Source organism: Choloepus didactylus, chromosome X (genome assembly GCF_015220235.1).
Source record: "Choloepus didactylus isolate mChoDid1 chromosome X, mChoDid1.pri, whole genome shotgun sequence".
Taxonomy (NCBI): Eukaryota; Metazoa; Chordata; class Mammalia; order Pilosa; family Megalonychidae; genus Choloepus; species Choloepus didactylus.
This window is the reverse complement of record NC_051334.1, coordinates 129,841,035-129,866,901: the sequence shown is the minus strand read 5'-3', so window position 1 is coordinate 129,866,901 and position 25,867 is coordinate 129,841,035. Positions and strand designations below refer to the sequence as shown.

General features: G+C 40.2%; 1 protein-coding gene across 7 annotated transcripts in view; it reads left to right on the top strand.

The window, feature by feature from the left end:
• Window positions 1–25,408, top strand: part of CHRDL1 (chordin like 1) — a 99,581-nt gene extending 74,173 nt beyond the window's left edge. For 4 of the 7 annotated variants that reach the window (XM_037822136.1, XM_037822135.1, XM_037822138.1 and 1 more), the window contains exons 7-12: window positions 1,955–2,022; window positions 8,097–8,265; window positions 13,039–13,248; window positions 18,903–19,070; window positions 21,152–21,241; window positions 24,464–25,408. In XM_037822136.1, the coding sequence (XP_037678064.1) occupies window positions 1,955–2,022; window positions 8,097–8,265; window positions 13,039–13,248; window positions 18,903–19,070; window positions 21,152–21,241; window positions 24,464–24,594 (836 nt within the window). In that variant the 3' untranslated portion in view covers window positions 24,595–25,408. The remainder of the gene's footprint in view (window positions 1–1,954; window positions 2,023–8,096; window positions 8,266–13,038; window positions 13,249–18,902; window positions 19,071–21,151; window positions 21,242–24,463) is intronic. The other 3 variants (XM_037822139.1, XM_037822140.1, XM_037822141.1) reach the window with 2 other exon arrangements.
• Window positions 25,409–25,867: the final 459 nt, after the last annotated feature.

The following is a 25,867-nucleotide window of genomic DNA, read 5'->3' as shown; positions in this document are numbered from 1 at the left end:
ATAAAATATGTAAAATTTAAAATAATGATAAGTGCTAAGGAGAAAAAACAAAGAGGGGAGACAAGAAAGAAGAGAGGGGATTGCAATTTTAGATAGGATGTGCAGAGAAGGCCACCCAATTCCTTCATTTGGCAAGTATTTATTAAATGATTCCTATGTTTCAGACTCTGTGGTAGATGATGGTGATACAGCCATGAATAACGCAAATTAAAAACTCTACCCTTCTGGAATGGACATAGTTATTTGGGAGCTAGGAAGCCTGGAGTTTTTGTTAGCTGTCACAAACTCATTGTGTGATGGTGGATGGCCACTCCTCCTTTCTGAGCCTTGGTTTCTTTATCTGTTAAATAGTGGACAAACTCGTGCTTGAAGTCCTATACATCTCTAAGGTTATGAGATGCTAAGTCCTTCAGGCAGTGCATAGCATGTAACAGTGCTTCAGGAAGGCTTTGTGGAGGAGGAAAACTTAAATGAGATGTGGATAGGATTTTCATAGACATGGGGAGCTGTGGGGTGTGTGGGAGGTGGGGAGGTAATTTCAGAAGAACATGAGCAAAAGCATGGAAGCAAGAATAGCAGCCACATGTTCAATGAACAACAAGGAGATCAAAGGGTACATGTTGTAGAGTAGTTGTTGTAGTTGGGAAGGAGGTAGGTGCCCAAATAAGGTGAGGTGGGGCTGATTATAGAGAGTCTTGGATGGGAAACCACTGAGGGTTTTGATCAGGCAATGATACAATTATATGATGAAAGTGATGTTTTAAGAAATTAAGCTAGCAACCAGAGTTAAATCTTCAACATTCATAATTTTATTCCACATTATTATCTTTGAATCATAAAGGGTTAAAGCCATACTTTGTTATAAGTCACTGTCTGATTACAACATTCCTATCAAACTAATTTTGAGGTCCCTTTCAAGCACTAAAAGCCAAAAATATTTCATAATTGTCCCTAACAGTATCTACCACATGCTTGAAGTGGTAACATGTTACTATTTTAGCTTCAGGTTTTTGAAAGCTGGAAAGAGCAATTAGAATAGAACATTCTTAATGCATATACTTTTTCCTATACTTGTTATCCCATGAAATATCTGTTCAAACTGATATTGGGTTTATTTTCAACAAGCTGGTATGCATGTATACACACACATATACATGTACTCACACATACATACATAAAACATTTAAATAGTACTCATTTAGAGTGGTGCAAACATCTCTAAGACCAAGTTCTTCCCATCTGCTTGCTTAGTCATAGGTAACAAAAGGCAATATTCTTGGAAATTATCCTCTTGTTTTTGATCTTTAATAAGCTGATGACTATCCCACATCTATTGTTGTTTGTTGCTCTCAGGCTGAGAGTAGAATCTTTCTCTTAGAAGCAGTTATCCTTGAAGTCTGCAATGGCAGGGATTCTCTGTTCAAATCGTGGATCCTGTAGACCTAGGGAAAGGTATCTTGGGTAAAAAAGAGGACAGTTGTCTTAGATATTTGTTGTGAAAACATCCTAACCATAGGAAGTTGTACTTGAACTTTCAGATCAGGTCATAACTTCTCAGAGACGAAATGGTGAATTTAACAAATCATGACTGACTAAATCCTCAAAACTTTTTAAAGTGTAGTTTAAATACAAAATTCATAACAGTCCCTGGAATAAAATAAGCAAAAGTAACAATGATGGCTGTATAAAAGTGGAAGATGATTATTTTCCCTTTTATTTTCCAAATTTGGGGTAATGCTGCTAGATGATGTATTTTAGAAAGTGGCAACTTCCTTCAGAGTTGTTTTGAAAAATGAGGCATGCACAGAGAAATTGTTTAGTGCTGTTTATTAAATTACTTACTAAAAAATCTTGAGAACTTTAGGGTCATAGATCCAAAAATGTTCCTGGGCCACAAGGGTGATAATTTTCCTTCCTATGTATGTAATATTCTTTATTTCTTTTTAATAAACAGGGGATGGAGAATTATCCTGGGAGCATTCGGATGGTGATATCTTCCGGCAACCTGCCAACAGAGAAGCAGTAAGTGTGAATAGCTCAAATAAGTCAACACTCCACAGCATCAAGCCAAACTTTCCTTTCCCCATGGCTACTATCCCAGCACAGCCATAAAAAGGGCCATTTCTAACACCATTTTTCTTCCCCTTCATCAGCAATTTGAATGGAGTATCACCTACCTGCAACCATTTTAGTGCACTCTGTAATTGGTAACCAGGACATAGAACACAAAAAAGCAAAGCCCCAGCCCTTAGGAATCCTTAATCTAGATCGGTAGTTGGTACCCTTTCAAGATGACTTGCCAAATCTTCATGTCCTCTGTAAGGAAGGTGAGTCACTACCCCTATGCTCAACAGTGAGGACCCTCTGTGGTTTTGTAAGGTAGACCTGGCCATCTTTTTGGCAGAGGTTCTTTAGCTATGTCCACATAAACCTTTCCCTAAGCCTTAGGCTCTAAGTCATACAGTAGGAGTAGAGGAAAGGTAGCAGGCTTGATTCTCTTCATTTCACTGTGTAATATTTTCTCATTTCTGTTCTAGGCACTAATCTCAGAATAATCCTTACAGTATGCCTTTCCCTATATATAGTATAGCATCTCCTGTTCCTTTGTATTGTGAATTAATTAACAAAATAGGCCCCATTTCTACATATATATTAAAATCTGAAAAAGGGATGTTCCAGTTCAAATAATCTATAACATAAAAAGCCTCATAAAGTGTACAGAGTGTACAAGGGTGATCATTGTGCACAAAAGGATGTTCATCATTCTCTTTTATATAAAAGTGTGCAGGAGTATACATCGCAACTTTGTTCATAAGGGCAAAACAAATGAAAACAACCTAAAAGTTTATCAATAGGGACTTGGCTAAATAAACCCAATCTATGGTACAGGGTGCAATTGTTAAAAAGAATATAGTAAAGTGGAGAACTCTCCAAGATGTATTAAAAATAAAGCAAGGTGCAGATAAAATTTCCTTATGTGAAAACTGTGTGTATCCATGTGTATAAATGCATATAAAAAAGATCTGGAAGGCTATATACCAAAATGTTAAGATTGTTAAAACTCAGAAGGATAGAATTGCAATGGGGAAAGGTAGACTTTCACTTTTTACTTTATGTCTTCTGCATTATTATTGTTTTTCAATGAGCATGAGTTTTGTAATAAGTAAGATATAAATGATTTTCTAAAACCTTAGGGATTAGTTGATAACAAGCATTGGATATAAGGCAGGAGTCTAGGGATTAGAGGGCTAGTCTGAGTATAGTGAGGGTGTGAGGAAGGTGTTGACAGGGGACATGATAGAATGGTCAATACAAACATCACAGTTTTGCTTAGGCTATGCTTCCCAGCCATCACATGTGCCACTTCTGGCATGCATGTCCCCAGCCTGCCAGCACCCAACCTAAAGCCTCAAACAGTGAGATGCAATGGTTTTATGCTTGCTTTGTTCTCTAATAGTATTGCTTTCTGGACATTGCTCTTTCTGCATGAATGTGGAAAGATTATGGGTGGATTGGAGAAAAGTACTCTGTCATCAGAAAAATCAGCACCCCTGCAAAAGAGTGTAGGTTTCCCAGTTTGGGGGTTGACAGAGGCCCTGAGGAAAAGTTTTCTCCACCCAATTCTGTCTGCTTTATAGTAACTGAGATTCTTTCTCGATTTTGACATGAGATAATGACAGTCTCAGTTTACTATATTGTAAATTTCCTATTTTTCTTAGCCCCCATTTTTTTTTTATTGTGGTATAAAATCAAGAATGATCACCCAGCAAGAATGGTCTTGCTGTTAATGCCATTAATTAGCTCTTCTTCTTGACTTTGTCTTCCAGTTTCCCCAACTCTACCCCTTGTCTCTCAACCTCATTGTTCTTCTTAAACTGCTAGTAATAGGGCTGGACTTAATCTGGTGCTTCCCTTAGCAAAAGAGGTCAAGTACAGAATCCAGGGTCTTGAAATAGTTATTGATTTTTCAAAGGAGTTTAAGACATATCTTTAGAAACAAACATTTGGGCCTGGTAGACCAAAATGGCCAGATGGTTCCACTTTAATATAAATAAATATTTTTCTTTGTTCTAAAAGGGGCAGATATAGTGAGATATGATTTTAATAATAAATAACATCTGTATTAATGGAAAAGTATGTACCTGGCACATAGTAGGCACCCAATAAATATGTGTTGAATGAATGGGTGTGGAAGTTGAGTATATGGGGCTTTTAACTAATTTTAATATATAGGGAACTTGTCCTAAATCAGAGAGAAATTCTTCAGACTTGGTGTTTGTCTTGACCAGCCTGAAATGAAAAGACAGGAGAATCCCTTCTGAATATCCTTTGCAGGCCCAACTTCTTGTAGGGGATTACAAAAGTCAGCCCTAAGAGCACATTTCCTAAACATTGTTGCTATTTACATTGAGCCATCAAAACCTCAGTTCAACAGAAACACAGCTGATTGTTTGATTTTATCAAGCTGGATGAAAACCCTCAGTTTACCAAGTTTTGCAAACTGCATAGGAGGAGGAAACTTTGGTTCAAATATGACTCCTTTGTGAAAACCTGAAACAGTTTTTGTTTGATTTCCAGACTGTAATTTCACATGATCTGGTTCTAGATCATGGGACAGTGTGTGTGTGTGTGTGTGTGTGTGTTGTATGTGGAAAGGGAGAGAGGCAAAAGTAGGCACACATAGAAAGCCAAAACAAGAAAGCAAGTATAATTTTGTATTGGACAACAGCCAAACTCTGATTTTGGCCCCCATAGATTATACAAAGATTTACCATTAGTAAAGTGAAAGAAACAATATGAAACAGATAAAAATCCATGTCTCATTCACATTGTCAGAACAATGGTCTGGGAAGGAAACTGGCCTAGTGTCTTCCAGACAGGGATAATCCTAGGTTAGTAGCAATTTAGATACAATGTTTTCATGGCTATGTTAATTAAGACATGTTCTGAAGGTACTTTTTGAAATTAAACTTTTAATTTTGTGATCATTATAGATTCACATGCAGTTGTAAAAGATAATACAGGGAGATCCCATGTGCCCTTTACCCAGTTCCTTCCAATGGTAACATCTTGCAAAACTGTAATACAAGATCACAAGGATATTGACATGAAAGCACTTAGAAGGCCCTTTCTGGACTTGGATGTTCTCCTGTCTCCACCAATAAAACCCTGACATTTTTAGACCTTAGAACAAGAAAGGAAGAAAATTCTGGGGAGTCTCTAAAAGGGTGGTAGTGGGGGGAGTTTCAACACCAGAAAAGAACTAATTAAGAGCCACTTCAAAAGCCTGAGAGAGTTTTCAGTCCTTCAAGTAAGCACGTCAAATAATGCCAAAACACTGAACAAAAAGAAACAAAGTATAACAATATGGTCGTTTTTAACTAACTGGCTTTAACTTGCTCTCAAGCAGCCTATTCACAGCTGGTTTTTAAGATAAGTTCCAATTTCTCTTGCAGTTTCAAGGTGTTAATGCCTTTTTCACCTTTGCTAGACGTTAGGAGGTAATAAAGGCCCCTAGTCAGCCTCTTTTGTTTAGGAGAATGAGTCTGAAAGAGCCATTCCTCTTAAATCAAAATCACACCCCCACCACCCTTTCCCCTCTTCAACAGAAGATTCTTTATGTTAGTGATTCTCCGTTTTGGCTTCGTTTTAGGATCTCCTGGGGAGTATATAAAAATCCCAATGCCCAGGCCTTACCCCAGACCAATTAGATCAGAATCCCTGGGGGGCTGGGGGGACCCAGGTATTAGTATTTTTAAAGCTCCCCAGGTGATTCCAATGTGCAGCTGAGGTTGAACCAGTGGTGTATGTGATTGTGAATAATGTAGCTGATTTTCATACCTGAAAGAACTTCTCTTTGTAGCAGCTTTTGGTCAAATGTTTGTGGACCACTGAGCTTGACAGACGTTATCTTTCCCACTTTCTCCTCCTCCTCCTTCTCCTCCTCCTCCTCCTCCTATTCCTCCTCATATCCTCTCACCCCACTCTCAGTCTCCTGCCATCTCTAAAATCTCAGCCTTTATGGTGACCCCAGATGCATCCCTTCTCCTTCCTGGCCTCAATTTCTCTGTCTGTAAAATAAAAGACTTAAACAAGATGAGGTTCTGGGGAGCTGACTGTTCTACAGTAAGGTCTCTGATCAAAATCCCTGAGTTTAGAGTTTTATTTGTCTTGAATCACTTTTATGTCCCTATCATATATCCAGGAAGTGAGTTCCTGGTACCAAAGAACAGCTTTTCATTTTGTGCTCACCATCATGAATCAGAACTTCTTGTACTTATCCTGAGTCAGAGACCTTCCCTCTCTAATTCTACCCCTGTAGAACTCCTTCCTTTTAGCATTAGTAGGACACCCATCAGCCAAACTGTCCTCTCTGTGTTCCCGTGTTCCTTTGGCAAAACTTTTGCCAAACTTCTGAAAGGACAGAACTCTCTGTAATGGCCTTTGAGGAATGTGAGTGATTATGGCAGGAAATGACATATGCACCATTATGGGAATGAAAAATATTTGCACTGAGAATCCTGTCCCTGTGCATGATAAGAAATTGATGGCACATTCTTATTTATGTGAATTTTCTTAACGATGCACCAGCATGGGCTCTTCTTAGATAAAGGGAATAATATTCTGTTTTGAAAGACCCTGTTACTCCATCTCCTGTTGTCTCTCCCCTTCTCCCACCAATGCCCTACCCCTAAGAGAGCAATAATAGTCCCAAAGCCAAATTTGCAACACATGTGTCTATGGCACATAGCTTTAATAAATTTTTTATGGAATGGTTGGGTGAGGTGATCCCATAACTACCTTCCCAAGGTTCCCTGCCATTTTTATCACTAGATATAAAGAACTTACCTTTTAATTGCTTTGATAGGATTTTTTAATGGGTCCCCCTCCTTCACTCCTAAAAATTGTCCCTAAAAACTCAACTAATGTTATTTGGCAATAAGCCTTAAGGTTCCATTGTTTACTCATTCTATCCTTCTCTGCCCCTAGCCAATCTCAGCTCCTGAGAGAGGAGTGGGTAGCAGAATAGTGGGCTTATTGTGTGTGCTAAATCATTGCTGAAAGAGCAATGATTGGATTATTTGTACTATACAACTCTAAGCTTTTGTTAGGGACCACAGCTTTCATTCAGTCATTCAGTGGGGATGCCCAGGAATAGAAGGTGCCCAGTGAGCACCTTCTATAAGCTAGACACTGTTTGGGGGAGTGGGGAGATACAATTGAACAGCATTCAAATACTGTGATGTGCTGTCAATTCTTCTATCTATAAAATATCTAGGGCATCTCTGCTGTATGATATCATGCCCTTGCTTGCATTCAGAGTTCCAGTACATCTTATCTAGATTATACCTAACTCCTGTCCCTTCCTCCTGTACCATTCACCCTATACATTTTCAGGGGGTTCAGTACTTTGAAACAGTTCTTATTACATCGTCTCCCTAGTTTTAAAAAAAATCCCTCAAAGGATTCCATACCCCCATCTCTATTGCCTACCAAATAAAGTCCTCATCTCTTAGCCTGTCATTTAAAGTTCTCCATGATCTGGCTCCAACCCACTTTTGGAATGTTAATCCTTCAAACTGTTCCCTTTTATGGACTCTGTGTTCTCTGCTATAACTTCCCTGCCTGTAAAAAGTCTACCCATGCTTCATGGCCCAGGTCAAGACCTTCCCCAAGTAGAAGCTCTCTTTCTTCTTTTAATTTGCACAGCACTTTATACTATTTCTGTGGCCCCTGTCATATTCTACCTTGTGTTGCAGGCTACTATCTAACTCTTAGACCCAAATATGAGGTTGCTGGTTGCAGGAATGACACTTTAGCCTTTTTGGTTGTTTTTCCCATCAGGCATTTCTCAGTGAATCAAGTCAAATCTGTTAACAAAAGAGAAAAGTCTCCGCATGTTGCCAGTGTTGCTTTTACATTTACTACATTCCTATTTCTATCGGTATTGGTGGATATGTCATTGAGATTAGAGTTCATCCATAAAAATTAATAAAATCATTGAATGGCTTCAAATTTATGTAGCTATGTAACTCCATCTCTGCCTTCTTATTTGGTGGATTTTTTTGGCTTAACATGTCCTTGCCATTTTACAGAGACACTCTTACCAGCGTTCTCACTATGATCCTCCACCAAATCGACAGGCAGGCAGCCTGCCCCGCTTTCCTGGGACCAGAAGTCATCGGGGAGCTCTTATGGATTCCCAGCAAGCTTCAGGGACCATTGTGCAGATTGTCATCAATAACAAACACAAACATGGACAAGGTAAGGGGCATCCTACATTTGTACTGAATCCACATCAGGGTTTCAGCTCCTGATCATTGGAAACCTGGAGCTGGGAATACACCTTTTCTTCCACACATATCACATATTTGTACATTGATCACTTACAATCAAGTCCACAAAATGAGTATTGGCAAGTGACTTGAGGGGACTCTTAGAACTTCCACAAGTGCAGCCAAAAAAGTGTAGTTCATACATCAGCTATACCTGGCTCTTAGGACAAAAGGCAAAAAAGAAGTGAACCTATAGTCTACAGAAAGTATTACATTGGCTACCCCTTCTGTGCAACCTCCAGCATTTTCACCATTAACCCTGAGTGTTGGAAAGTCCTTTGGGAAAGTTTGTTGAGTCTTTAATAAAATGAGAGGTTGTTCATTTTGTTTTAGGGCACCCTACTATCAAAGATACACAGTGTGAAACACTTCTGAATCTCATCCATACCTTGGGAATAGGGGTTCTCACACCCCATGTGTGTCCCAGATTCTCCTGGGGCTCTTATAAAAGATATACATTCTGGTCCCAATCTCATAGAGCTTAGAGTAGGATTAGAGCCCACGAATCTGCATTTTAACAAGCACCAGATGATTCTAATGCAATTGATTTCTTGAACACACTTTGAAAAACAGTGGCTTAGGAGGAAGAAGAACTACAGTCATAAATGTCTCTGAAAGTTGTATCACAATTGGTATCCTTCGCTGTTTCTCTGTCAAACTTGGGCTTGGGGTAGGGGCTTTGGCTCCTGGTAGATCCCATATTTCAAAAGAAGTACCATTGAATGCATGGCCTAAACCTAGGGCTAGCCCCATCTTTCTGATAGGGAAACTGCTTAGAGTTTTGTTCCCATCCCAGCAGCTTCATCACTGGCTCCAGACAGTAGTTACCACCATTTAGCATCATTTGTCCTTCTTGCTCTTCTCCTCTTTTCCTTCAAAATACCTTGATATAAGGGTATCTTTGCTGCCCCTGCTAGTAACTAGATTTAATTTAGACCCCAGTTACAGTTTTCTCTCGGATATTAATGGCTGTGTGCTGCAAATCTTGCCTTGTGTCCAGAAATACCCAAACTGAGAGATATACGGGTAACCTGAATTTGCTTGTCTGGTCCCCTATCCACTAGGCTCAGAATCCAGCTCAGAAATATCCTCTTCATCTGCACTGGGATTCAGAACCCAGAAAGTTTGCATTAGAGACCTACTTAGCTACCATAATCTTGTTAGTTACTCATGGGATAGCACATTTTCTAAGTCACTTGAGACCCCAATCAGGGCTTCTAAGCATAGACCCTTACCTGAGAAAGGCCTTGGGCCTCGGCAGGGAAAGAACCACCACTGAAGTTTCAGAATGACAGTTGAGAGTTCTGCCTTTTAAAGTCCTCACGGGCATATTTCATTATTTTCCTTGAACCTAAATCCAGCCCTACCCATCTCCAACTGAAGAACTTAATGTGTACTGATCATGGCCTATGTACAAACTGACAATTTTGCAATGCTATCTCTGTACCTCTTACAGCTAACTTACTTGGAGATCTTGGCTGTGTACTACCACCCTGGCCAAGGGGCTCTCTGACCTGGCCCCCAGAGGGTGAAGCTCCTTTGTATCTAGGCCACTTAATTGGAGGTGACATTAACTCACAGAAGGAAAGTTATGACCATTCGATTTTTATTATCAACCTGAATCGGCACAGAAAAACATTGCACTGAGACCTAGGGAACACAAAGCATCTTGGAGAGCAGAACCTTCTCCTCCAAACTACAGTAAGCCCATAGATTAAATGCACACATGAGGACATCCTCCCCCCAAACAATATCGACCCAACTTTCTCCTAGGAAACAACATAGCAATACCTGACAAAGTGCAGCATATGAGAAGGCTGTCCTTAGAAATGAGTAATCCAGTGAGAAATCCAGAATTCTTCTAGCTCAGCCCCAGGAGAATTGATCAGGTTAATACTGACATGCAGCCCACTCAGTGACCAACTGACTGTCGCACACACCTACATGCATCCGTGGCCCCATTTTGTTCTGCACAGTATTCTCTGGCCTCCACCCCTGCCCCAGTAGCGGGGGTGGGGAGAAGAGAAATTTGGTCAAACAATTGACTGCGTCTTACTTTTTTAGGCATCATGTCAACCAGCTCTTCAGAGCAAGAGCTCAGCTGGTTCCTTTTTATGAAACCACAACCATGTTTTGTTTCCTTTAAAGGAAAAACAAAATGAAAGGCAGTTCTCTGAATGGGTTAAAAGTAATAAATTATTAAACCAAATGATTGAATAACATGGGTGAAAAACAATCCATTACAAAGAACTCCTACTATAAATCTCAACAAAGCTAGTCAAGCCAAAGCTAGTTGATCACATCTGTTACTAGTTAGATTACAGATAAAAAAATTAAATTGCTTATGAAACATACAGGCTTAAAAGAATAACATTAAAAAATAAAATCTTAATAAAAATGGTGGTATGTTAGAAGAATTGGAAATATTTACTATAGATCTGGGTTTGATTTGAAATTTATTATATTTAAGTTTCAAGGCATTCTGACATGAATTTATGAAATGAGGAGGAGTTAGGTAAAGATGCAGTTTGCTTTTCAATCCTAAATTGCCTCCAATAGATTCCATTTGCTCTGAAAGTATTTCAAAGCATTAAAAAAAGTGTGGAGAAATGGACTTTGAAAATCCTAAATCCCATAATTTCCACAAGGGCTCTTCATTTTCAGGGCAGAGTCTCATCCCTTGATTTCCTCCATGTCCTACAAAAGCCCCAGCTGGTTTATATTTATTCATTTGCTCCCACTGATTTGGATGCAGCAATTCTTTTCTGACCTTTCTATTACAGTTCACTGGAGAATCATTTGACCCCACCCCAACTCCCAACTCCCCACTCCCCAGCTGGATGATTCAAAATCATCTTGAGAATATTTTGGTGGGGAGAAGGCGGCTGCATTTCCCTCTAGGGAACTGACCTCACCCTATTCCACTTCAGAGTGTGGGTTTTCACTCTGTCTGGACTGTTCCCTTAGTCAAAATGTTAGGGAAGAGGGAACCTGAGCAGAAGGGCATTGAGATGCCCTTCTTAGCCCTCTTGCTAGTGATGTGATCCTTTAAGTTACATCTATTTGGTTCCTTGTTAGAGTCAAAGAGGAGTGCTAGGACTCTGCCATTTTGAACTTGAGCCCAGCCTAAATTTACTTGAAGAAAACTACGTACCCACTTGTTCACATTCTCTAGAAGGGAGTGTTACTGTCCGGGGAGGAGAGAGACAAAGTGAAAGCAGAAGAGGGGAAAACACATCTAGCCTGTCCCATTGTGTTATTCTGTTCACATCTCTGAGCCTCGTGGTTTAGGTATTAAGGCTCTGGTCTGTCTCCCTGTTAGGTTGGGTGCCTCCCCAGTGTAGGTTCTTGGAAATCTTTACTTGGATTTGACCTGTTAGAATGCCCAGTACTCTAGCTGCTCTTGCAAAGGACAGGAAAAGACAGCCAACATCATCCATATTTCATAATGTGACCCAGTGGACTTGATGAGAAAGAAATAGGCTGATGATTCATCCTTCTGAAGCAGTTGTCTTGCAGCCAAATCAGTCAATTCCTAGAATCGTCCCAAGTGGGACTATTTCTCCCACCCTAGCCCCGCCTTAAGTGATACAACCCACCCTAGAGATGTTGTTGATTGGGATGCCGACAGGTCTCCCCGCGTGTGATGAGGTGATGGGAATAATGAGAAACACACCCAGTCCCAGTCATGGTTTGAAATTTCCAGAATGTCTCAGTGCTTTCAAAAAGGAAGAGAACTCATTCTCAGACCTCCCATTCACAGCCCCATGAAGTTCTTATTCCAGAGCCTAGCTCTATGCTTTACAGTAGGTGTCAGATACACTTTTGTTGATTTGCACAAAGGCTGTTCCTGTGGCCCCTTTCCTTCATAGGCCCCTTGGCCTGCAGCCAAGATGCTTGGTCCTTTGTGGCTCCTCAGAAAACAGGGAGCCAATGACTTCACTTCTAATTCAACAAATGTGAGACTGCCAAAGGATATTGGTGGGGCAGGCAGTGATTCACCGTAGCTGAATATCTCCCACCTATGAAGTGGTAGACTGAAGAAATTGCCAGAAAAATTGAGGCATAATAGTCACCCTTCCACAAAGTTATGGATTCTGTTCCTCTCAATCTTGTCTTAGCACCTTCCTTCCCACACCAGAGACTGGGACAGCACCATTAAGCTCCATACCCATCTATATTCTTATATCAGACTCTCACAACATTTGACATTCTGAATGGACTTCAGAATCTGGGGAAAAACTGGTCCTTTTGGAAGAGCAATAGTTTTTTTATCTATCCTCACTGAGTTCAAACCTAAGCAGCAAATCTCTCTGAGAATATCCTTCCTGAAACTGAAAGTATTAACACTGCATTCTGTAAAAGTTCCTTATCAGATACCCAGGACAGACAGAAATCTGCTTTCATACATCCATTAATTCCTTCATCAAAAAAAGAAAAAAATCATTTATTGACTGCCTACTGTGTGTCAGGCACTTGTGAGTATTTGGAGGCCACTGCTGTACAACATGAATAGCTGCTGATAGTAGAGCATGATCCAAGCTGTTTCTTGGTTATAGAGGCTGCACTGTAAAGCTGTCTCCATGGCCATGACAAGACAAAGGATGCTTGATGTTTAAGGAGTTCAGAGCTTGGATTATGAACACAGGAGCTCGTTGGTACTCCCTAGACTTTTAATTTCCATTCCTGTGTTCTCTTCCAGTGTGTGTTTCCAATGGAAAGACCTATTCTCATGGCGAGTCCTGGCACCCAAACCTCCGGGCATTTGGCATTGTGGAGTGCGTACTGTGCACTTGTAATATCACCAAGCAGGAGTGTAAGAAAATCCACTGCCCCAATCAATACCCCTGCAAGTATCCTCAAAAAATAGATGGAAAGTGCTGCAAGGTGTGTCCAGGTAAAAAGGCAAAAGGTGCGTTGGTTGGAGGCCCTGCCTTTGGTTGACTGAGCTCCCTCACATAGTCATTCTCAACATTCTTTGAGCATCAGAAACCTATCATAAAATGATAATGATAATGGTTATAATAATGAACTTAATTCTCTCCTGTTGTGAAGGACTGAGAAGATGGTTGCTTGGAAGCAATTTACTACTCAGAAATATATTGGGATTTGCTTGTGAGTACCACACCTTTGACCCACACAATCCCAAATGCCAAACTTACCCTTGCTTTTCTAAATAGTAGAAAAATTGGGTTATCATGATTATCAGGAAGAACAGTTAGTGCCTTTCATTTGCATCACAATTTAACTCATCAAAGTACAATTATATCAATTACTCTTTTGAGACAAGATGTGAAATAGGTGAGATATAGTAGAAGGAGATCAGGTTCTGGTTCTAATCTGCTAACTTGCTGTGTCCCTTGGAAATGTGCCATACCCACTCTGGGCCTCACCAGCCTCATCTGTCAAATGAGAAGTTTGGAACAATTAATCTGTAGGGTTCCCATAACACTAAAATTCTGTAATTCTATTATTATTGCTCTTTTACTTAGATGTAGAAAATAAAGTTGATTTGTTCAGAGTCATAGAGCTAATTAGCAGTAAAAGCCTAGAATCCAAGTCACCTCTAGCCTGATGCCTTATCCAGCCCAGTAGAAAATGTTGACTGATAAAAAAAGGTGAATTAATAATTTTAAAAATAGTGGTTTTAAGACATAAGCTAGATAAAAATATTCTCTATTATTGAGGTTGATGCAGTATGTGATTGGTAATCAAGCATTCTAGCCCTGGCTCCGCCACTGGTTTCCTATGTGACCTAGAACAAATAACTTCACCTTTCTGAGCCTCAGTTTCCTTCTTTTCAAAAGGAGGGGGTCAGAGTAGATGATTTCTTGGGGCCCTTTCAGCTCCAGCATTCTAGGAGTAAATGAATCAGTCACTTCCAGAAACATAAATTGATTATTTCTTATGCCTACCTACAAAGCATTTCTATAAACACAGATGATAAACCAAACATTTTCACACATAGGCAGAGAGCCAAATCATTCACTCCTTTAACTTTGGCAATTCCTAGTGACTAACAGGCCAACATGCACTTAGTTAATGTATACTTAATGGGCATCTTCATGTAGGCCAGTGGTTCCCAAACTTGTCTGCACATTTGAGTCACCTGGAGAGCTTCTAAAAATACCTGTGTTCCATCTCTAGAGATTAGGATTTAATCAATTTGAGATGTGGCCTAAGTTTTGGAATTTTTAAAACATCCCTAGGCAATATTAATGTGCAAACAAGTTTGGGAACCATTGCTGCGGGCCTAGGGCAGTTTATGGTCAAAGTGTGGTCCATGGATGCACAGCATGGATATCATTTGGGAGTTGGTTAGAAATGCAGAATCTCAAACCCCCACCCCAGACCTAATGCATCAGAATCTACATTTTAGCAAGATCCTATGGTGATTTGAGATCTCATACTCTAAAGTTTGAGAAGCACTGGTGTATGACACAAACAAAATCTTCCTTAGTATAATGATTCCCACCTTCCAGAGTAAATAGGGGGCAGAATTTGGAAGGGTAGGGGCTATCTGGTTGGGAGTACAGAACTAAGGCATTGATATTGAACAGGATATATGCATGCCTAGGGATAGGGTATGAGCCAATTCTAAAGATGATCTGGACATTGGGGCCACTCAGCCACAATGACCTTTTATGATTTCTTATTCTGTGATCTCACTGTATCCCCAAACCTTTCAGTGTCCCTTGGCAGTAGTTCCACCAACACAATTTTCTCTTTTATCAAGGGTCTAATACCTTTAGTTATGTAAATAATACAAGATAAGTTCAGACAAATCTAAGTTACCAAAACTACAATAGTTAAGATAAACCCTACCACTGTAAAATAGTCCAGTTTGAATCTCAGACCTTCAGACCAAATCCTATTTCACTGTGTGCTTTAGATTTTATTGATGTGGGTGATTCAAATAAGAGAAGATTCAAAAAGGCATGAGAACAGGACACAGAACAGGCAGTATCTTTTAAATAATTGCCCTCTCAGGTGGGTAAGTTTTTAAAACCTTAATGTGCATACTCTTTAGCTCAGCAATTCTACTCCTAGGAATCTTGAGAAAGTAATCAGAGACATATACAAAGATATTGAAATAAGGATGTTTACTGCAGTGCTATTTCCAATAGCAAATACAGTGGAAATTATCTGAAAATCCACCAATATGGGGGTGGTTAAAAAATTATGGTATCTCCATAATACAGAATATTCTGCAGCCATTAAAATTGTTGTAGACCAAAATTTAATGGCATGGAAAGATGTTCACAATGTATTTGTTAAGTACAAAGAGCAAGCCTTAAACAATATGTATATTATGATCCCACTTGTGTTTTTTTTTGTTGTTGTTGTTGTTTGTTCTTTTTTTTTTTGCTGTTGTTGTTTTGAAAAAGGAGTGTTTAAATATGCTTAGACAAAAAAAAGACTAGAAGGGTACATGGAAGAATGTTAACAGTGGCCACCTGTGGATGACTGAATTGTGGGTAATGCTTATTTTCTTTTTGTTTATCTGTATTTTCTAAATTTTCAATAACAAACATGTTTTACTCTTGTAATTAGAAAAAATAATAAAAGTTATTATTTTTAAAACCACCCTTCACAATCCCAATTGGCAATAAATCGAAGAGTCTAATTGGCTAAACCTTTTTCTCTGTAAGAACCCCTTTTCCTACTTTCCTACTCTGTTCAGGTGTGTGGAAATGGAGGATTCCCTGGGCAATGTGGAGGGAGAGAGTTTCTATCCCATTCTATGTACTTCTCAATGGGCCAGACATGGGTGTCTGCATATTGCATCATTCTTGATTGTCATGTCACCTAACAAGTGTCTCTGTCCACAGAGCCCAGGGCACCTGCTCCATGCACTCAGCAACTGTAGAGTATGAAAGGGCACACCCTCATTCATGCATTTACTCTAGAACTATGTACTAAGTAGCTACTCTGTGCTAGACACTGTTAAGGCATGAGGATAGAAATGAACAAAACAAAGGCTACTCGCCATCATGGTTCTTACATTCTAGTGGAATAATGATAATTACCACAAATTGTCATTTGATGTTAGTGTGTGATGAGTGCTGTTTAGAAAAAAAGCAGAATCAAGAGATAGAGAATTGGGTCGGGGCACTTTCAAAATGGTGGTCAGGAAGTCTTCTCTAAGGAAGTAATATGTGAATAGTGTCCTAAATGATGTGAAAGGGTGAAAAATTGAAAGATCGTAACATCACTGGGTTCTCAGAAAATAACACATGATAGAAGGAAAGGAACAAGAGAGTGAGGAGGGAAGATTAAAGGAAATAACAGTGAATTCAGTTATTCATGTTGATAAGGGAAAAGAGATAAATAAAATTCACTGATGATCCCCAGCCAAAAGCTTCCTTGTTACACAGGATTATAGTCTTCTTTAGAAAACTAGGGCCAAAATAAAGAATATGATCTTCACGTCTCTTTTCCCTTTGCTCTGGTGGAGGCTGGCCTTGCCTTGTATATCAGTGGCCACCTGCAGGGTTAATAGGACTTTCACTTCCTGAAGGTTTCCAAATCACCTCTCACAATTCCCATACCTACACACTCCTGTTGGGTTATGCCATAAAAAGCCCCTGTTAGAACTTAAAAGTTTCTTGGGGTGGCATAATACCTCTCCTTCATCAGCCATCATCACTTCCCTAAGGAATGGTTTCTCAATTTCTTAGTTCTAGAGAGAACAAGTAGGGCTCAGGACAGAAGCATTCTCACAGAAAGTGGGAATGACCAGGGATGACTTCACGAATGGCATGCTTCCCCAGAAGGAAACAAAAGTAGGTGAACAGGGAGTAATCAGAAAGTAACTGCAGGTGGAGAGTGTGGAATGAGGAGGATGTGACCGAATAGATGGTTCTAAAGACACACTTTGCTTACTTTGAGTATTGTTAAGTGCCAGCCATGGTTGAGGCACTAAAGGGTTTTGTTTGTAGGTCCCTTCAGGGTGGTAATTAAGTTCTTGGATAGGGAGGAAGTAGCAGTGCAGAGTAACTCTTTAGGGCACTGGGAGAACTTATAGCATATTATAGGTACGTCCAATGTCATCATGGATTTAATATGCTGGTTATAGCTGTGGCCAGGATTAAGCTGATGAGCAAAATTTAATAAATGAATTCAGCTCTCATTCTAAAGGTGATAATTGAATGCATAGATGTTCTTGTACACTCAGTGACCTTCCACCCACCCAGTCGAAAATTGCTAGCATGTGTCCCTTAATTACCTAACATGTCACTAAGAAGACTAGTAATTAAATATCTAAGAAGAAGGACAAAAGGAGAAAGGAAGTTTGATTCTAGGATAATCCACAAATTGAGTAATTTGACCTGGAATCATCCAGAGAAGACTATGGTTTTATCCTTAGAGTGCCAAAATGGCGGTGTAGATGAGAAAGTTTATCAGATCCACAAGAGGCATGCAATAACAATTCTATTACAACCTTTAGTGCAAATGTGTCTGATTGGTTAATAGTGAGTCTCCCTAATTAGAGTCACAAATCCAAAGAACTCAACATTGAACCTTTTCATCCTCAACAATTCAGGTATTCTTACAGAGGGCTGCTGGACACGTTTAAAGTTTCAGGGTGTCCAAGGAATTTCTTTGTAGTTCTTGATGTGAGTGAACACATTAAATATACAGCTGAAGAGGGTGCTGATTATGAGGCCAACAAAGAAAGTAACCCACTGATAATCAACCAAGAGAAACTATTCTGGTAGAGGGCTGAGGAGAGAGGAGGCTAGAGGGGTATGGGGAGTATCAGGGAGCTGCCATCTTTATGCCTGGGAGCTGAAATCCAACAATTTAATTTATACATTAAGTAATTCACAGTTGAGGGATTTGACCAGTTTTTGGTTTTTTTTGTTTTGTTTTGTTTTGTTTTTTGGTCTCCCAACCATTCATTTGGCATAGCATACATATGACTAATCTGACATCTTGACTTTGGCACTGGTGTTGATCTGGTATTATCATTCCCTCTACAAACAAATCAAAGAGCATTCAGAAATGTCAAGCCAATTTGGATAGATCCTCTGGGCAAGTATTTGCACATAAATGAGTGTCATAAATGATTTCCAAGTATACCTAAATAATGTCAGGGAAGTTAACCAAGACCCTCTGTCATCCCATTTCCTGGGCCTCTGTTGGCAACACTGGGCTGGACAGAGCATGATCCTGTGGAAAAGCCTATGTTCCTTTAAATGCCTAAGAGATTTGTAGCTGGCCACATTCTTCCTCCTCATGAAGATCCAGTTCTCAGTGACGGTAGTAGGTGGATCCAGTTTAGTTTGTGGGCCAATATTCTGCAGAAGTATGGATTTTTGTCATCACATGGATTTGAATCAAAGATTTTGTGCTCCCTTGTGATTTTATGGCTGTTACAGGGGCAGTCTAAGCTGAGTCAATGAAATATGGGTGCAACTTCTATCTCTGCAAGAATGTTCCTGTTGATTATTCACTTTTGATAAGTGTAGGGTGCCATGAATAATGAGGTACATAAATGCATAAGCTCACTTCTGTTTTTTGGAAAACTATGATAAATGTCTATTTGCTTCTCCATTCCAGAAGAACTTCCAGGCCAAAGCATAGACAACAAAGGCTACTTTTGTGGAGAAGAAACAATGCCTGTATATGAATCTGTGCTCATGGAGGATGGGGAGACCACAAGAAAAATAGCACTGGAGACTGAGAAACCACCTCAGGTAGAGGTCCACGTTTGGACCATTAGAAAGGGTGAGCAAGACAACATTAATTTCTTGTCTTTGTAAGGATGGCACAGGTAAGGATGGGAGTATTCACCTTAATTTTCCTTCAGTGTGTTCCTTTGTTTGGGTCAGAACTCTTCCCAATTGCTTAGAACATCACACATGTCTAACGCAGTTGTTGCAATGGCTTTTAAAGTTAACCATGGACTGTGCTAAAGAGTAAGTGTTGACCTTTGTGATCTATTGTCTTTCTCACACCACCAAAGGCTGGAACTGTTCCCAAACCTGGCTGTATATTAGAATAACCTGGGATGGTTTTTACAAAAATACCAATGCCTTCCCCTCCACCCCCACCCAGAGATTCTGATTAATTGTTTTGGGGTGGAGCCTGGGCATCACTGTTGTGGTTTTTTTATTTCTTAAATCTCCAAAGGTGATTCTAATCTGCAGCCAAGGCTGAGAACTACCATACTACAGTCTACCATTCTTTCCAATATTAAGCACAGCAAACATGAAAATCCATTCATGCAGTATGAAGCTAAATCCCCAGAATCATGTTATTTACTCTAGGGTAAAACAAATTTAAAACATTGTCCTTGACTCCTGAAAATTCTAGCCTCACTGAGAAAACAATCCCAGTCATGTCATCCAGTTTATTTTTTGATCACTCATATTGAAAACCATAGCACGCTACATTCTGTTCTCTGTGATTCCACAGCTATTCAAACCATTCTATAGATATAAGACTAGTGCTTAATTAGTCTGGTCAAGTTTTCTAGGAATCCAACTGTAGAGGTGAGATTCCAATTGGGAAATAATACACATCCTTTTTCTATGGGCTCCTACATAAAGTTCTAGAGGGTTCAAACTTTAGTGTGCATCAGAATCACTCAAGGAGCTGATTTAAATTGCAGCTTTCTGGGCCCATCCAAGAGATGCAGGTTCAGTAGGCTTTGGGTAGGTTCTGAGTATTTGCATTTTTAACAAATAGTCAGATGATTCTAATACAGGTGGTACTTGTACCTTACTTTGAGAAGCACTGTTCTAGTGTTTGTGGGGAAGGGGGTTCTCCCCCTTTTCACAACAACCTTATTTTTTCTCTAAAGAATGCATTCCTCCCCACCCCCTAAAATATGCTAGAACATGCATATATATTTCTGAAACATGCTTATTTTTGCTCTATAACTAGCAATATTGATTTTCCATCTCTAACGCCCTAGCTCATCTGTAACTGGCCACCTAGGACTAAGCACTAGCCTGTTGACTTCCTGGAAGTTGGGCTCACTATTCATCTCTCCACATACCTCACCCCACAGAGGTCTATGGAGTTTTTCAACTTGCTAATGCAGCATCTAAATAGCCTCTCATTCACAGTGTGGGGTAATCAAGGTCTGTGCTTGATGGGCAGAGACAAACCCAGGCTTCATTTACTTTACTGCCTACAGATCTCTTGAGGATTATTTAAGTGGGCTGGTAACATGCAAGGCAGTTTTCTCTTGTTTACCTGTTACTCTGATAAATGCTACTCAGGCAAAGTCGAGACTTCAGAAGCCACTTTAACTCTCCCCCTTTTTTTATAAAGAAGGCTAAAGGACCTGTGACTATTTCCCAAGGGAAACTATGCTTTTTAGTGAGTTCAGGAACAGGGGTGGCTTCTCCATTTACACAAACAACCTGCCTTAAATCCTACTGCTGGCATTCATTGCTTAGCCAGGAGGGCAGCCAGTGGTTTGGCAGGAACATAGTCTTCTAAGACTTGGGGCTTAGGCAGAATTTCTAATACTGCCTTTGGCTGCAGAAGCTGCAATCAGCACCCATACTTGCTTCCATGTAGCTTTCCCTGGGAAGGAGTCCCATGCTCAGCAGCACTATCTCCCTTAGCTCTGTCCCCTGGAAAAGCCAGTGAGAAGCCAGTGAGCCAAGGAAACAAATGGAGTCAATTATAACCCTTGAGCCATCCAAGTTCCTGGTTAAGCACATTACACAGCCCAGCTCAATGCTCCTAAGCCCCAGTAATGAGATGATATGCTCAGCCCAAGCAGAAAAAGGGGTTGGTGGTTCCAGATAGAGAGCACCTGACCACCTGCCCCACTTTTTACTTGGCTCCAGGCATCCTCCAGCACTTTCATATTGAGAAGATCTCCAAGAGGATGTTTGAGGATCTCCATCAATTCAAGCTGGTGACCAGGACAACCCTGAGTAAGTGGTACCTCCCTTTTTTTACTCCTCCCTGGAAAAAAGCATCCGGTTTTCAGTTAAAGTCCCTTTGAACCTCAATGAACATTAATAGTGCTCAATTCCAACATCAGAGGATATTCTATCTCTCTTCTGGTGACTTAGCAGTGAATGGGATGCCTGAATGTGAACTGAAAATCTTGGACATGGTGAACACAAACCCAGGTGTAATCTGAACATAAATTACCTCAAGCCAAGGTTTCACAAGTATCTTTAATGAAACTGCTAAACCAAGAGCCTCAAGAGGGGTGGAGATAGCTCACAAGACCCAGGTCTGGTATATTTGGGGATATTTCACATCTGGAAGGATATGTCCTCTGGTGGTGGAGATGAGAAACAGAGAGAAAACAAATGCCTATCAATTCCCTTGCTTTATCAAAGCTCTGTTTGACTCTTGGAACTGCACATGCGTGGTCATATTTCTTTAAAAGCATTCAGACACTCACGCATACTTGCAGCTCTCCCACTTTATACACTAGATGGAGCTTAGGGACTAGATGCCACTAGGCATTGAGGGGGGTATTACTTCTAAAGGAACAAAAGACACAAAATCTCTATCCTCAGGGAATTCTAATGGGCGAGACGGAACATGAAAATGCCTTAAGTATGAATTAGTATAGTTCTGAGGAGTTAAATACCTAAGTGCTCAGGGGAATCTACAAAGAACAATGAGTGAGAGCCAGGTGGGCTTAGTCGGGGAAGGCTTCAGGGAGGAGGTGAGGTTTTAGTGTGTTTTGAAAGAGAAGGATGTGACTGGGCAACAGGTCAGGAAATCAGTCCAGGGAGAGAGTGCAGAAGACTCAGACAGGCGCAAACAAGAATTGTAGGTGTGGATGAGTGAGTAGGGGTGAGGAACAATTGCAAAGTCCACAAAGGGCTCTGAAAGACAAGAAGAGTTGGAATTAGGGAGTAGTCAGAGGGCCTGGAAGAACCTAGTGAGAAGTTCAGATATAAGGCAAGTAGCATTGGTAGTTGCTGCAAACTTAAAAACAGCATAGTGATATCAAAATGATGCTTTGGAAAGATGTCTCTTGGCTGCCAGATATATTTATTAAAGACACCTACCTTAATGCTGCCAGATTATGAAGGGTTCAAGATGCCATGCTAAGAAGTTGAACTTGATCTCTTGACCAGAGTACCCCAGTGAAGGTTTATAAGCAAGTAAACACAATGCATGCAGATTTGTTTTCTTAGGAAGAGGTAGTTCTGCTGTGTGGATGAAAATTGGACTGTCAGTGAGAGAGCTGGTGACATTCTAAATCAGGAAGCTCTTGCACTATATTAAGTCAGTGAGACAGGGGAGGAGAGGTCACTGTGAGAGACATCTCTGAGGTTAAATCAGCAAGATTAGGTATCAAAGAGAGAAATAAGTTTGCAATGACTTCAATATTGACAGTTTTATAAACTGGGTGACTAGTAATACCATTCACCAACAGGAAACTCTGTGGGATACACAGGTATTGATGAACCAATGAGTTTGAGTTCACCTAGAACATGTTTAGAATAAGATGCTTAAGGATCATTTGAACAGAGTTATCAAGGAGGCAGCTGGAAATAGGGGTGACTGGGTCAGTTACTTGTCTTCTGCAGGAGACTGATAGAAAATAAACTGGACTGGATGAAAATTCAAATGGAGGAGTTGGGAATCCTTACATGTGAGTAAGGAATAAATGAGGCAGTCTAGGATTGCAGGATCAATGATGTCACTTTTGAAATTACCAACTAATTTCAAAGAAGCTCTTTTTAATTCACATGTGAGCAAGGCACTCTGCTAGGCACTAGGATACTGAAAAGATGATTTAGACATATTCCATGCCCATAGCAGTCAGGATTTGGAGTGGATAATGGAAGGAAATAGTGTGCACAACAAACTGTGTGCAACTGAAGGCAGTGGGTAATAAGATGGTCCTACAGGGTCACCTGAGGCAAAGAAGCACAAGCTCCATTCCATTTGCCTATCAGAGCCTGTCACATAGGAGGTCTTTGGTAAAAGCTGGTTCATTTTGCCCAGCCATTCTCTCCTTTTCCCTTCGCCTGTTCCACTGAGTCAGAGGGAATGGGGAAAAGTGAAGAATTCAAGAGAGAAAGGAGCAGAGAAATGAGGTCCATATGGCTAGGGAAAGAAAAGGGATTCCAAATAAGTTCTGGATTAAAAGGAGTTTGCTTACCTTGGATTAGGAGTTCTCCAGATTGCAGCATCATGAGCACAGCAATAAAGACTGAAGAAGGTACCCAGGATGGGAAGTTTGTTATGAAGGTTATTTGACAGAGTAAGATGATAGAAACAGAAGGCAGATCTTGCACCCTTGAAGACTAGGAAAGTTAGAAAAGGGATGATCAAGAGACACAGAGGAGTTTCCAGTGTCCAGAACAGAGAATGCACTTAAAACTGTTTCCTACATTAGCATGACAAAGAGGGGGAAATAGAGAAGTTGGTAAGGAAACATTGGAAGTATGGATAGTTCCATGGAGGAAGAGGGGAAAATAGGGAAGTGAAAAGGGACACAAAGAGAAACAACAGGGAATGGAAGGGATGCAGCCAAGTTTACCCAGCATGGAAAGGGATAACACAGGGAGTTAGAGGATGGAACAAGTTAAGGAGCCATGGGAAGGAATTTAAGGGTGCTAAAGAGTGTGTAAGGGCAGCTTTGGGTATAGAAGGAAGCAGAAGTGAGCAGTTTTTGACAAACGGTGGCAGGAGTAGAGAAAAGAGCAGTAAATAATCAAGTAACCCAAACCAATATTTAAGGCCCTTAAAAGTTAGCAGAGCCCCACTAATGCACCAGGTACTGTTTTCCAACGTGTTTTGTTCAATCTAATGCCAAGTGAGCTGCCCAAAATGCTAACAAACTGATAGTGGAGCATTCTGCAAATGCTAAATATGCTGTAAAAATTCCAAGAATAATACTTAGATCTTACTCTCAAGGAGGCAGTTAGATATTATTCTTGGGATTCTTACAAATCCTATGTGTGGAAATGAAACTCCATGGTCTGTTTTCCACATCTGCCCCAGAAAAGTTTTTATTTTGGGAAGGGGAGGGTGGTTATTTTGCTGAAAGCATCTGACATTTGTGTTCCCTGGTAGGTTCATGAGTGAGTAGGTAAGAATGGGATATATGGGTTCTACTCATAATTTGCTCTGCTCTTTTTTTATGCTTTCCTGGACACTTTGTGTTTGCTTTTTAGGCCAGTGGAAGATATTCACCGAAGGAGAAGCTCAGATCAGCCAAATGTGTTCAAGTCGTGTGTGCAGAACAGAGCTTGAAGATTTGGTTAAGGTTTTGTACCCGGATAGGTCTGAAAAGGGCCACTGTTAGGTGAGACAGACAGCATTGGAGAGGGTAAAGCAAGAAAACTCAAGCTGCAGCTGGACTGCAAGCTTATTCTGCTTAAGTCAACAGTGCGCTAAAACCCCAAACTCAAACACAGTCAATTATTCATGCCTTGCACAGCATAACTTGCTCCTTTATGTGGAGTGGTGTGTCAGCCTTTAAACATCTCCTTCCAAAGAGGCTAGAAGAGTCTTGAATTATTTGTGGGAGGAAGAGGGATAAAACACCACAACACCGCTCTAATTTCTTGTAAAATAACACTTCTTTACAGGTTAAAGAGCAAACAAAACCCAAGGTTTCAATCTAGAAAGTTATTCAAATGAAGGAAAGAGAAAGGAATGCTTAGTAGAAGCTCTGAAGTACAGAGCAATTCCTTATATGAAATTATACTCTTTGAATTTTAGAATGCCTTGCATTTAAAAAAAATTAACTCCCCCCACCATACACACACACACACACATTAAACTATAGCATTTATTCTGAAGTAAAGTCAGCCTAGACTTACCCTTCTTTCGCTTGTCTGGTTCCCAAGTATCTTACAGGTTGTTGGTGCCCGAGACAATAAATAAGGAAGGGTCAGCAGAAGGCTCTGCCCTTGAGTCTTTGGTATGGTTGTTAAAGTCACCAACTGTGATAATATGGTAAAAAGTGATAAATAATTGTGCCCAAATGATACCACTTCTCTTTTCTCCATGAACCTATAGGGCCTCCATAAAGGAGATAGATTTGGATGAAATTAAAAAAAAAAAAAAAAAACGAATCAATATAAGGCTAAATAATTGTTAAATAAAGGAGTCAATAGAGATCAACAAGGCCAACACTTTTTCCACGTCAATACACTCACCAATTAATAGCTCAATACTCTCTAATTTTGTTGAGATCGTAGTTCTCTAGGCATAAAATTTAGGTTAAATTATTAAATTCTAGAAGCTCCTTAAAAGAGCAGGTTTTCCTTCTTCTACAAGTAAGGAGTTAATTTTCACTTTGCAAAGTGGCTCAATCCTCATTAGCTTCCTTGTTGGATCTTCAGTTAGAGTTGCTCGTTTGGGGAGCTGGAAATTCTGATAAAGATCTGTATTCTGAACTTTCCTATTGTCAGGAACTTCCTTTTTCTTAGAATATTTGACCTCAATAGGGAAAGATGAGAAAGGTTCCATCTTTATGGCAACTTGGCATAGAGGAGTCTGTTCTCATCAAGAAATGCACGGGCTCTGTGGCAAGGACTTCAAGGGACAAAACTCTCACCAGCCCATCAAAT